The 13,358-nt window shown below is 47.9% G+C and overlaps 1 protein-coding gene and 1 long non-coding RNA gene across 2 annotated transcripts in view; one reads left to right on the top strand and one right to left on the bottom strand.

Moving 5' to 3' along the window:
• Positions 1–13,358, bottom strand: part of GALNT17 (polypeptide N-acetylgalactosaminyltransferase 17) — a 219,308-nt gene that overhangs the window by 67,656 nt on the left and 138,294 nt on the right. The window contains exon 6 of the mRNA XM_032707475.1: positions 8,281–8,398. Coding sequence (XP_032563366.1) covers positions 8,281–8,398 — 118 coding nt within the window. The remainder of the gene's footprint in view (positions 1–8,280; positions 8,399–13,358) is intronic.
• On the top strand, positions 3,544–8,423 carry LOC116796681. Its single transcript, XR_004360474.1, has 3 exons — positions 3,544–3,627; positions 6,557–6,665; positions 8,269–8,423. It is a non-coding gene; the product is annotated as an uncharacterized LOC116796681 (long non-coding RNA).

Genomic DNA, 13,358 nt, shown 5'->3' with positions numbered 1-13,358 from the left:
CAAGTGGAGACAAGGCATGGCTGAGTCCTCCCAGGGATTTCTTCATCCACCAGGGAATCTCAGCCTTATTGCACGGGAGGAGCCATTGTGTTTCCCAACAAAGATGATCAGGAATAAAAAATCAACTTCTCAGTGAAAACAATGGGATTAACTGGGGTGAAAATAGTGCCTTCCCCCTCCTCTACCTGTCCCATCTGTCAGAGGATAACAGGGATGACAAACCATTTGCCACCAAGAGGAAAACAAGCTGGGAGCTGCCATCCCCTTCCCAAGGAGCAACAGCTACAACCCCCAGCCCTGAGCTCTCCAGCCCCCAGTGCAGAGCTTACAGCCTGCTTAGAAATAATCAGAACACAGCTCCCTTTCCATGGAGAAGGTTGTGATGAAAAGCATTTTACCAGTTTGGAAAACTGGACCCGAGCTCCCAACAAAGCACCTTCGAACACCTCCCATGCCAAACATGGGCTCTGAGTCCACACTTGTGCTGATTCCTGCTCTTAAAATAAATGCAGGCAGTGACTGGATATTGTTCAGTGGTAGAAATGTTGCTTCCAGCCACGCCACAGTCACTCTGAAGAGTAAAATCTCCTCTACCAGGGATCCAGGTACAAATGAACACACTGGGGCTGCTCACGGAGGTCGAGTATTCCTGGCGTATCACAGTTTCTGAGACCTTTTCCAAGGTCAGTCCTACTCTGCCTCTTATTTTCTTCCAAGTTAACTTGATTTTTATTTGGAAACATCCTTAAGCCTCAATTTTTATGTGGATTTCGGTGCCTGACTGATAAAATACTTGTTAAAAACTGGTCTTGAGTTTGTATCGTTGGCAAGTTTGCGTTGTGGGATTTTTGTTTGTTTTGGTATCTTTTCATGGGGTTTTTCTGATGTTTGCTGAACAGCAGGAGTGTCTGGGGTCCTGGCAAACCATCAGCAGGTCTGTGAGAGGGCATCAAATCCCTCTCCTCCATGCTAGGGAGGCTCTTTGTGCCTGAAGATGGAGGAGGGAGAGGTGATCCATCCCCACAGAGCTTCACTCTGCAGATCAGGCTTCAGAGAAGGCTCCAGGGAGACCTCAGAGCCCCTCCAGTGATTGAAGGGGCTCCCAGAGAGCTGGAGAGGGACTTTGGACAAGGGCCTGGGCAGGGGGGAATGGCTTCTCACTGCCAGAGGGCAGGGTTAGATGGGATATTGGGAAGGAATTGTTCCCTGGGAGGGTGGGGAGGCCCTGGCACAGGTTGCCCAGAGAAGCTGTGGCTGCCCCTGGATCCCTGGAAGTGTCCAAGGCCAGATTAGATGGGGCTTGGAGCAACCTGGGCTAGTGGAAGGTGTCCCTGCCCATGGCAGGGGTTGGAACTGCAGCATCCTTAAGGTCCTTTCCAATCCAAGCCATTCTGGGATTCTGGGATTCCCCTCCTGCCCACAGCCCCACCCGAGCATCCCCCACCACTGGCACTGCATCCTCTACACCTGACCAACTTGGTGAAGCTACATTCTCAGTTAAAATCAGTATAAATTCTCAGGAGTGTCAAAACAGTGGATATTTGAATAGTCCCAGATAATTAACTGATTCCTGGGAATTCCACCCCAAATCCTTCAGCTCCCCAAAGCTGAGCTCTCCTTCCCTGCACCAGATGTGCCAACACCTCCTGCAACCAACCACAGAATAAAGCTTGGGAGGCTTCTGTTTGTGCTTCCCAAAGTGCTTCCCTTCCAAATTCAGGCTGATTTGTTCTCGCACTTCCCAAAAAACCTTGCAGCATATGTAATTCCATGACTAATTCAGTGCACAAACCGAGGTGCAGACAGGGGGAAAAGCTCCCAAGGAACTGGAGTCATCCCTAACTCCTGCACCTCAGCAAACCCTCAAAGCCTAATAAAGCCTCATGAATAAATTACATGCTTTTCAGATCCCTGTTTTTCAAAGTGATAAAAAAACGTAACAATGCAGCATCAAGAGATTCCTGGATCCCACCACGCTCTGCATCCCAAACCCTCGGCGTGCCTCACGGGAGAGGTGACAGTCACACCAGGCACTGATGGACAGGGTGCTTAAAAAGGCATTGCAGGGGCTGCCTGCTGTCAGCTGGCTCTGCCTGCACCCAGCCTTTAATATGTTAATCAGAGGAGCAGGGAGGAGACAGACAGAGAGAGGCATTTGAAGAAGATCAAACACAAACCCTCGGCAAACCCCGTCTCTGTTAACACGTGGCAGAGGCAGGACGTGACTCCTGGTTTCAGATGTCTGTGTTTGGTTGACATTATAAAAATAACTGCAGCCTAACCAGGGGTATTTTCTACGTTCTGATGACAGGCACTATTTAGATATTAGGTCCATGCAGGCACTAACCCAGTCAGGACTGGGACTGTTGTGCTCCCCTTCACGCTCACATCCATCACTCTCTGTGACAGGCACAAGGTCATGGAAAGCCACAGGGTATCCACATGGCAGTCCATGTTCCCAGGCAGGCTGGGCTAGTGGTGTATTTATTTTTACAAAAACAGAGGATTAAAAACTCAAAGTATCTTTCTCAGGACTGGCAGCCCTGCCACCCTTCCTCAGCTCCCACCCACGGGGGATCCTCTGCCTCCCATGGGATACAGGCTGCCCATCCCTCACCTCACACCCACAGAGCCACAGATGCTGAAAGAGAAACCCCCTCACTGTTTGCTCCTTAACAAAAAGATAAAACCATAATTTTACAGAAAATGAATGCAGGAAGAGAAGGATTTCACTTTCTGAATGCAGAAAGAGTCAAGCTCCTGTGTGGAATTTAAATATATCTATTTGATGGCTTTCTTTTTCTTTTTTTTTTTTTTTTTGCCTGACCCTCTCAACGTTTCAGCCTGTGAATGATCACACTCATATAAACAAAACAGGCTCCTTCATGGCTGGAACACAGGCAGGAGATTTGTCCCATTGAAGTGCCATTTCATCTCTTTTAAGGGTTTCTGGAAGAGTGAAGGGTACAGAAACATGGCACCCTGGGAAAGGATCCATGTCCCTGCCAGTGCAGGGGGTTAATTTTGTGCCTAAAGTGCTGCAGGATGAGACTCTGATTATTAAAGAAATATCCTCTAACAGTGATATGCCCTTGTTGTACCCATTTATTTTCAAAGCACCCCTGCTGGGAGGAAAGGCTGAGAGGATCAGGATTGTTCAGCCTGGAGAAGAGAAGCTCTGGGGTGACCTGATTGTGGCCTTCCAGGACCTGAAGGAACTACAAGAAAGATGGGGAGAAACTACTTACAAGGCCCTGGAGTGGCAGGAAAAGGGGCAGTGGCTTCAAACTGCCAGAGGGCAGGGATAGATGGGATATTGGGAAGGAATTGTTCCCTGGGAGGGTGGGGAGGCCCTGGCACAGGTTGCCCAGAGAAGCTGTGGCTGCCCCATCCCTGGGAGTGTCCAAGGCCAGGTTGGAGCAACCTGGGCTAGTGGAAGGTGTCCCTGCCCATGGCAGGGGGTGGAACTGGGTGATTTTTAAGGTCCCTTCCAACCCAAACCATTCTGGCATTCTATAATTCCACAGAGCCATGCACAGGGAGGCCACTCCATGTGCTCCAGGCACACATCCACTGCCTTGGCAGCACCAGCAATCCAGCCTGTTGGATCCAGAGGACAAATTTAAGGTAAAAAAAGTCTGGGATATTAAGAGGACATGCCAAGCTTTTCTTCTGGAAATAGTTTTAAAAGATCCATCCCAAACTTCAGGCAATTTAACACTGGCAGTAAAAAGCAGCTCGAGCCAGTCATTGAACCTCAAAAGGATCCCTGAGTTGTGCTCATCTTAATGAATCCAGGAATCGATTCCTACTGCACAAATAAGGTGTGGGATGGATCAGCTAATAAGCATTCTCAGTTAATTGCTTTCTTCAAGTGACAATTTGTACAAATGATACCATCAAAGTAGTAATAATATCCCTATTGATTAAATTAATCTCGGAAAGACAACTCAAATAAGTTTAATTAGCAATGCATGACACAAGCACAAAATACTCTGAAAACAACCTTGTAGCCCATCCCAGAGTTTGAAATCATGGCAACAGCCATGCCACAGACTTTTGCATCTTTATTCAAATAGACACCAGCAATTTTATGGACCATCTTTAGGGAATGGCTGTGACTAACCATGAAAACCCATTAAGGCTCCCTGCAGAGAAAAAGCGAGACACAGAGCAACTGCAGCCTCCCCACTTAGTCACACACTCACTAAAAACCTGGGCCACAAACAGCTTTAAAATAAATGAAACCTTTTCAGCAGCAGGAGCTGAGATGGTCAGTGAAGTCTCTGTCCCAAAATACCCACATGGAGCTGGTGGGCATCCACAGCAGAGGCAACACTTTCAAGCCATGAAAACTGGGCACCAGGTTTATCAAATCAGAGGAGAAACCCCTTCCACACAGCAAAGGGTTAAAAGAGTTGGCCCAAAGCTTGGTCAGAGGGAGCAGGTTGTTCTTTCTGGGACCCAGAGCAGGAGCTGGGCCTGGGGAAGGGGCCACAGCACCCACAGCACCCACAGCACCCACAGCACCCACACCCTGCCCAGGACGGGCAGTGGGAGCCTGCAGGAATAGAATCACACAGTCCCAGAATGGTTTGGGTTGGAAGGGACCTTAGAGACCATCTCATCCCACCCCTGCCATGGGCAGGGACACCTTCCACTAGCCCAGGTTGCTCCAAGCCCCGTCCAACCTGGCCTTGGACACTTCCAGGGATCCAGGGGCAGCCACAGCTTCTCTGGGCAACCTGTGCCAGGGCCTCACCACCCTCCCAGCCAAGAATTCCTTCTCAATATCCCATCTATCCCTGCCCTCTGGCAGTTTGAAGCCATTCCCCCTTGTCCTGTCCCTCCATCCCTTGTCCCCAGTCCCTCTCCAGCTCTCTGGAGCCCCTTTAGGCCCTGGAAGGGGCTCTAAGGTCTCTCCAGAGCCTTCTCTTCTCCAGATGAGCACTCCCAGCCTGTCCCAGAGCAAAGGGGTTCTCCCTGTTCCAGTGTGGAAATTGAGACCAGGTGTGAGATGCCTCCAAACCTGGGCTCCAGCAGCTTCACCAGAATCACCTGCTCACCAGCTCTTCCCCAAACAGTCTTGGGGGGGGTTATTAACACCAGGACAGATCAACCCCTTGCTCCCTGTGGCTGTCAGCACAGCAAGGAAGACCTGGTGCTGTTATGATTTCGTTTCAAGGCACACTTTGTGGGGAGGGAGAAAAAAAGGGCGTTGAAAACCTCTCCGTGGAAATATCAGCCTTCCCTGCTTTGCTTTGCAAACACTTCTCTGCTCTCTGCCAAGGAAAGAGGAATTAGGCTCAGCTCTGTCTCAGGAAGTGAAGCAGTGGACACTGGGGACCAGAGGAGTGAGTGAATGAGCACAACCTTCTGGAGACACTCCAGGGGCACAAAAGAAGATCCAATAACCCGGAGAACAGCACGTTCCTGTGTCAGGGCCAAAGCCACCCCGCCAGCAGAACAGGGTTGTGCCTGGGGCAGCAACGTGTTTAATGGCTTTATTATTATTCTCTGAGCAGTCCCAGGATGCTCCCAGCACGTGCAGGAGAGCAGAGCCACCCTGGGAATGTGACTAACAGTTTGTTACTGGTTTTTTTAAGCGGCTCCTGCAGGAACTTTCTCATTTTGCTCACTGAATTCAGCAGCTGAAAGAAACATATGGCCCATATATTTCACTACAATAGGTCCAGGACAGCTGATTTTACAGTATTTGTGGATTCACTTAGGTTGGAAAAGCCCTCTGAGACCATTGAGTTCAACTGTTCCCCCAGCACTGCCAAGGCCACCACTGACCCATGTCCCCAAGTGCCACATCCACACGTCTGTTAAAACCCTCCAGGGATGTTGATTCCATCACATTGAAGCACATCAATAAAACAAGATTCTTGGACAATATATGGCCCTGGCCATTCCAGGTTAGTCCAGCCCAACCCTCTCAACCATTTATTTCATTTTGTTATTCAGATTATTTGTATTTAATTTACCACAACAGAGTTAAACTTGTGCTTTTGCCTGAAACACTGTCATTTTTCCATGTCCTCCTTGTCGCCTCAATGGGTTTATTATCTCATTTTTGATGATATGGGACAGTTTCCTCCATAAAATATTTAAAAAGGCTCAAATGATTCTCAGAATGATGATGGAATTTGCACCATCATCAAAACAGCAAAGAAATCCTTTCTGCCTTTTTTTTCATCCAGGAATCACTGAACCAACTGAGGAGCCACCAAATTACTTTTCTGACTCCAGACAGGCACTTATCAGGTGAAACAGCAAAAGACCCACAAAAAGTCTTAATAATTCTCTTTTCCTTGATCCTTAAAAGGATTTTATTACTAAAGAGTCCTTCTTTACCAGGATATGGCAGCTACAGCCCCCAGTGTGGCAGCACAGGGGGAAGGGCTGGCAACCTGTACACCAGGACCATCAGACACAGATAAAACCATCTGCCAACTGCTTGAATCCAGAACAACTGTTCCAGATTCCTACTGAATCCAGAACTCTCCATTTCCTTGGCTAAACTCTTTATAACTGGAATCTTACTGGGAAGTGGAACTCAGACATCTGGCAACCACCATCCCCAGGACCTCCCTATGAGCCTCCTGACCTGCACACAGTGGCCAACGTGTATCCGACGTGTTTCTAAGACCTTTTCCAAGGTCACTCCTACTCTGCCTCTTACTTTCTTCCCAGTTAACTTGATTTTTATCTGGAAACATCCTTAAGCTTCAATTTTATGTGGATTTTGGTGCCTAACTGGAAAAATACTGGCCAGTGTTTATCTGTCCAACATGTATCTGGGACCGATGGGTCATGAGCTGTTGGCCACTAATAAGACACTTGCACAGAGGCTGATTTTTGGGGCTCAAGAATCTTTGAAAATCTACTTTCTGTGTGGCCTTACAAGGTAGATTTCTAAGGACTTTGGCTCTCAAAATCACCAATGACTTTAAAACCTTGTCCAGAACACGCAGCACATGAACAGGCAAACATATGGGTTAGAAACAAGCTTGGGAAAGTCACTTGGGGAAGAGAGGGATTATTTGTTCAAAAGGATGTTTTTTAGATATTTCTAAAAAAATCAGCATGTGAAAAAGAATAGGACATATGCTCATCACTTGTCCCTGAGACATCCATCTGATTGTTCCTGTTGAGAAGCCAAACTTCGACGAAATGCCCCCAAACCCAGCAGATGGGTTGAATTACTAATTGTGAGAAGACTCACTCCACAGTGAGACTGAAAAATCCCACAAACAAACAAATAAGGAGAGCCACCAGAAGAGCTTGGTTTGGGATCTCTCCAGACCCACGATGATGAGCAGTAATTACTTCACATGTAGAGAAGCTCTGTGGCACATTTAAAGCCTTTCATTTCCATTCCCTTGTTTAAGTGAGATTATTGCTCCCCGTAGCCGACTAACAATAGATTTCTTAAGTTTCCCCTGACTTACCAGCAAAGCAAATATCCTCTGGTAAATCTATGAGCTTGAACAATGATTTTTCATTTTTACAACAGCACAATCAATGCAATTTTCCAGGTCTAACTCTCCAGCCTCCCCCTATCAGCTCGTTAACGTACGAGTGCCGCACTCCAAACCGTGCCTGGAAAAATCTCCACAGACTCTGCCAGCCCAGGTTGCTTCTGAACACTGAATTCATTGCTTATGAATCACTTCAGTGTGTGCAAACACTTGAATCACTAAGCCATATCTAATATTGTACATAGTAATCAAGTGATGCTGTCACAGTGGAGTCTGGAAGGATGCTCTGAGGCAGCTCTGCAATCGGGGGGTTTCACTGGGAAAAGCAGGTTTTGTCTGTTTGTGAACGTGTTTTATTTGCAGATGTAAATGCCTGGAAAGTATTTTTGGGCTTTGTGTCTTCTTGAGATATTCACAAGAGTCCCATCAACTCCCCCCCAAGGCTGTCACACCACAGAAGTGGCTCTGTATTCTTCCTGGTATTTAAGATACCTATAACTTTACAGCCACTGTGACAACATGACCAGGGTCTGTTTAAGCTGGAAATGCCATTTCATCTCAGTAGCTTTTTGCCTCAGGTCAGACAGATAAGAATCCAAGGAAAAAAACTCCTCTCACCCCTAAAACCAAGTCATTTTCCCCCTTAAACTGAAATTAAAATGCTACAAATATCCCATTCCTGCTCAGTCCCCCCGAAGCCTTCCAATAACTGCTCATGCCAACTTGTTAAAGGGTCGCTTTGGGTTCCTTAAATCCTGCTGGGTGCAATTTCTCCTGCAAGTGTGTCACCAACCTTGATGCCCAGCTCGATGTTCTCCCCTCCGTACACGTCCATGCCGGGATCCAGGAGCCCGATCTCCCCGAAGAACTTCCTGTTCACCACGAAGGAGCAGCCGATCATGGCCGGTGTCCTGCACGGAGAGAAACCCCCGGGAAGGCACAGTTAGTGACATTCTCCAATGTTTTAATGGGCTGAGGGATAATTTCTGCAAAGCTCCTGTTGGCTTCAGATGTTTCCTGCCACTGGTTATCCCGGAGAAATCGCGGCAAGGAGTGAGCTCAGAATCCCAGAATGTGCTGAGCTGGAAGGGACCCCCAAGGATCATGGAGTCCAACCCTCAGCCCTGCACAGGCCCAGCCCCAAGAGTCACCCCCTGTGCCCCAGAGGATCAGCCAAACCCTCCCTGAGCTCTGGCAGCCTTGGGGCTGTGCCCACTGCCCTGGGGAACCTGGGCAGTGCCCAACCAGCCTCTGGGGGAAGAACCTTTGCCTGAGATCCAACCTGAGCCTGCCCTGACACAGCTCCAGCCATTCCCTGGCTGCTGTCCCTGGTCCCCCCAGAGCAGAGCTCAGTCCCTGCCCCTCCTCTGCCCCTGCCCAGGCACTTGGAACTGCACTGAGGTCTCCCCTCAGTCTCCTCTTCTCCAGCTGAACACACCAAGTGCCCTCAGTGTCCTCACACGCCTTCAAATCAAGGCCCTTCCCCATCCTCGTGGCCTCCTTTGGACACTCTCCAATGGCTCAATCCCTTCCCTCCATTGTGTCCCCCCAAACTGCCCCAATGTTGCAGGTGAGGCTGCCCCAGGGCAGAGCAGAGCAGAGTGGGACAATCCCCTCCCTGGTGCCTCCAGGACCTTTGAAGAGGTTATTTTCCCACTGCAATGACATGATCCCAAATTCAAGTTCACATCACTGCAAACAGGCTGGAGAAAGAGACATCCTGGGGTTAAATTATAGAGAAGCTCTGCTGGAAACACCTTGTGGTGTCCATGGGCAAGGGCACAACTCCTTTGGGTTTCCATTGCCCACAGCCCCAAGGCTGCCAGAGCTCAGGGAGGGTTTGGCTGATCCTCTGGGGCACAGGGGGGGACTCTTGGGGCTGGGCCTGTGCAGGGCTGAGGGTTGGACTCTGATCTTTGTGGGTCTCTTCCAACTCAGCAGATTCTGAGATTCTGTGATAAGTGAAGGAAATGTAAAAATAACATTTCCTTTCCACTTCTGTCTAGTAACAGAGTAGACTTCAGGATAGACAGCAGTTTTTATGGATTCCTGTGAAAGTGGGTTTCCCATTTGGATCTTTATAAAACATCACAGAGGAGCCATCACTAAGAGCAATGAGGTCACTGCAAATCCTTTAAAAACTCAAGACAACTGTTTGCAGAACCATCAGCTGGGTCATTTGCCCAGTACCAACAGGGCTCTGGGTTAGACATGTCACATCCATCCTGCAAAACCTCAGAAAAACCTGAGAGTGGCTCAGCTCCACGCTGCAAGAGCAGCCAAGCTCGGGGTCTGGTCAGGGAAACAACAGAGAAAAATGAGAGTGGTACAACACTGACATCAATGAATAGCACAAAGAGTGAGGAAAAATGCAGTGTCAGGGGTTAATTTCTCATAACTGTGCAAGTTTAAGGATGTAATAGATGGTTGTGTTTACAAGGACCCTGGCTGTGTCCCTCCCTCATTACTTGCAAAACACTGGCCCAGTTCTCCAGCTCACCCAGCTGCCCTGAGCTCAGGATGCTGTTCTGAGTCACACACACCAAGATCACATTTCAGGGTATTTTTTGAGTGGTTAAACACTCCTGACCCTCTCCATAAAATCCCATTTTTCCACAGAGCATGGCACTGAACAAACCACCTCGTTCTGCTCTGGCTGCTCGGGGACACACTCTGTGTTATGGTGTGGGGAAAGTTTACCCCCTGGGATATTTTCTGTGCTAAATTAGAAATACAAAAGGCTTTCTCCCATTTAACTGCTCGCTTTTGAATCCATGCTGTAAAGAAAAAAGCCAAGGATCCCCTCAGATCAGCAGGGGGTGACAAGGAATGAATTGAATGGAGCTAAGCTGTGCCAAGGTGCTGCTTTTTTGGGGAGCTGTGGGACCCCCTGCCCACCCTGACCTCAGAGCTTGGAGCAGGGGGGATGGCCACCACCCCTACAGGACCTTGTGCTGCCCAGGGAAGACTCACAGGGTGGAACTCGTGTACCTGGGAATCTCACACCACTCACAAATGCCTGTTCTCCAGGGGGATGTTGGTCTTGAGGTAGAAACGGGGCAACAGGATCATGTATTTTAACAGCAACCCCCAAAATCCTGGCTCAAAACCCACCCCATGGCTTGTCCATGCACATTGAAGTCTAAACTAAGTTTTGACTTGCAGAAGTAGAAAACACCCCTGAAAATCCCCAGACCTGGCTTACAGAAAACAAGGACCAGGACCAGGCTCAACTTCTCCATCCATACAAAATGCCCAAATCTGCCAGAGGAGCATTTGGGATCCCCAAGGCACCCCAGGGCTCAGTAACCTCATGGCAGAGGCCCCTGAGCTCCTTGGACAAAAGGCTCTGGCCACTTTGTTATTATTTAGAGACATTTTAATACTTTGAATAGACTGGTAGAAGAGCTGCCATATTAAATTAGTTGGAATTGGAATCCATCAAAGGGGTTTTTTTTCAGTAGGTTCCTTCCCCAACAGCAGGCTCAGACTTCCTTCCACTAAGCAGGATAATGTTTCATGGTTTGCTGCCACTCTAGTACTTAAGATTTCAATTCTATTGCTTTATTTGTAGCAAGTTAACTGCCATTAGCAGAAACAATTCTTTCTGAAATGATAACCACGTTACAGATGCCAAATCTAATAGCTCCATTACCCCAGATTACCTCCTGGAAATAAATAGAAGGGTAAATTGCTCTGGTTTTATACAGAGTATGAACAACCCAGTTCATCTCCTCCACTGGGAATAGGTGTGGTGGAACATGGGAATCTCTGACTTCTCCAGTCAAAACCTGTTAGGTCTGTTTAAAGCACTCAGAGAACAGTTAAAAGCCAGAAAAAGAATCCAGATGAAAGTTTCAGACAAATAAAACTTCAGTTTTGACCCAATAGTGTGGATCATTGGGAACTCACCAGCGGGCAAACAATGTTTTCTGAACTGGAAATGGCTCAAGAGCCAAGAACAAGAGCTTGTACCCTGAGAGAGCTGCTTTCATTATTATTTTATGAAATCCCAGAATGGTTTGAGTTGAAAGGGACCTTAAGGACCATCTCATTCCACCCCCTGCCATGGGCAGGGACACCTTCCACTAGCCCAGGGTGCTCCAACCTGGCCTTGGACACTTCCAGGGATCCAGGGGCAGCCACAGCTTCTCTGGGCAACCTGGGCCAGGGTCTCCCCACCCTCACAGGGAAAGAAATTCTTCCCAAGACTTTGCAATGTGACTTCAATTTATAGAGCAAAGAGTCAGTGATCCTTCCCAAAACACTCTTGGAAGCACAGCCCCAAGGCTGCCAGAGCTCAGGGAGGGTTTGGCTGATCCTCTGGGGCACAGGGGGTGACTCCTGGGGCTGGGCCTGTGCAGGGCTGAGGGTTGGACTCCAGGATCCTTGGGGGTCCCTTCCAGCTCAGCACATTCTGGGATTCTAACTGGGATTTAGCAACTTCACCTTCAACATTTCCTCTTCTCCATTTTGCTGCACATCCTGTTTCAGCACAGGACACCACAAAGCTCCCAAGTGGCCCTTGGGTCCCTCAAGCAACACAAATTAAGTGCTTCATTCTCCTTTGCAACAATTCTCCATATTAAATAAATGAGGAATCAAAGAGTGCTCGAGAATGGAAATAAAAACACCATTTGATTTTGTAGTAAATCCTTCAAGTAGGTGGACGTTGACAAGAACAGATTGCTCATCCACAACCAAATAATGGCCTGCAGACAAAGAGCTGATAAAGCCTCTTATTCTTCTGCCCCTTAATTAAAAGCATTAACACAGCTTGTTTTTAAAAATCACACAGCTCAGCTAAATGCATTTTTATTTGTCCCCATAGCTATTCCTCCTTTAATGAGAAAGGAAAAACACAATTTGGCAGGAAGGAAGAGCAGAATTACTGGGTTTGTATCCAGGAGTCCACAGTGTTAGTTCCCCACCATTATTTCTGTTGGTTCCTCTACACAATAACTGATGAAAGGTCAAGAAGAGCAGCTTTTATGAAATATCCTCAGTATGGATCTCTAAATAAAGATGAAGGAGATACAGGGAAAAACGTTTATCCTGGTCTATTAAGTTACTTTAATGGTCTTCCTTTCTTTAGCACACAGTTATCATCTAATGATTAAAAAGTCTCAAGGAGATTGCTTCTTCAATTTAAGGAAATTAATTTCCCTCCACCATTGGATTTGGCTTCCAATTTGATGCTAAAGAACAAGTTATAAAATATGTAGGAAAAAAGATATTAAAAAAATAATCAGTGGTTTGACTGCAAGGAGGCTGAGAACAGACAGAGTGTCCTGTTCCCACCAAACTGCCGTTGTTTTTAATTAACTTGGGTCACAGAGTTGCTCACCTTCCACATGACAACCCTTTGGGAGACACAGCCCCACATCTGGCATGTTTGGGATAGTCCTTTACCTGCCCAGAAAGATGTTCTTTGTCTCTCTCCCAACCTCACAATTCCTAATTTAACATCTTAGAATCCCAGAATGGTTTGGGTTGGAGGGACCTTACAGCTCATCCAGTCCCACCCCCTGCCATGGGCAGGGACACCTTCCACTAGCCCAGGGTGCTCCAACCTGGCCTTGGACACTTCCAGGGATCCAGGGGCAGCCACAGCTTCTCTGGGCAACCTGTGCCAGGGCTTTACCACCCTCACAGCCAAGAATTCCTTCCCAATATCCAACGTAAATCTCCCCTCTGTCAGTTTGAACCCGTTCCCCTTGTCCTGTCACTCCAGTTCCTGATATAGAATCTCTCTATGTCCTCCTTGTACCATCTTTAGATCCTGAAAGGTGCTGTGAGGTCTCCACACCATTTTCCCAGCCTGTCCCCACAGGGGGGGTGCTCCAGTCCCCTTATCAACTTTGTGGCCTC

This window comes from Chiroxiphia lanceolata, chromosome 20 (assembly GCF_009829145.1).
Source record: "Chiroxiphia lanceolata isolate bChiLan1 chromosome 20, bChiLan1.pri, whole genome shotgun sequence".
NCBI classification, from domain to species: Eukaryota; Metazoa; Chordata; class Aves; order Passeriformes; family Pipridae; genus Chiroxiphia; species Chiroxiphia lanceolata.
The sequence above is the reverse complement of the archived record's forward strand: the minus strand, read 5'-3'. Positions and strand labels throughout refer to the sequence as shown.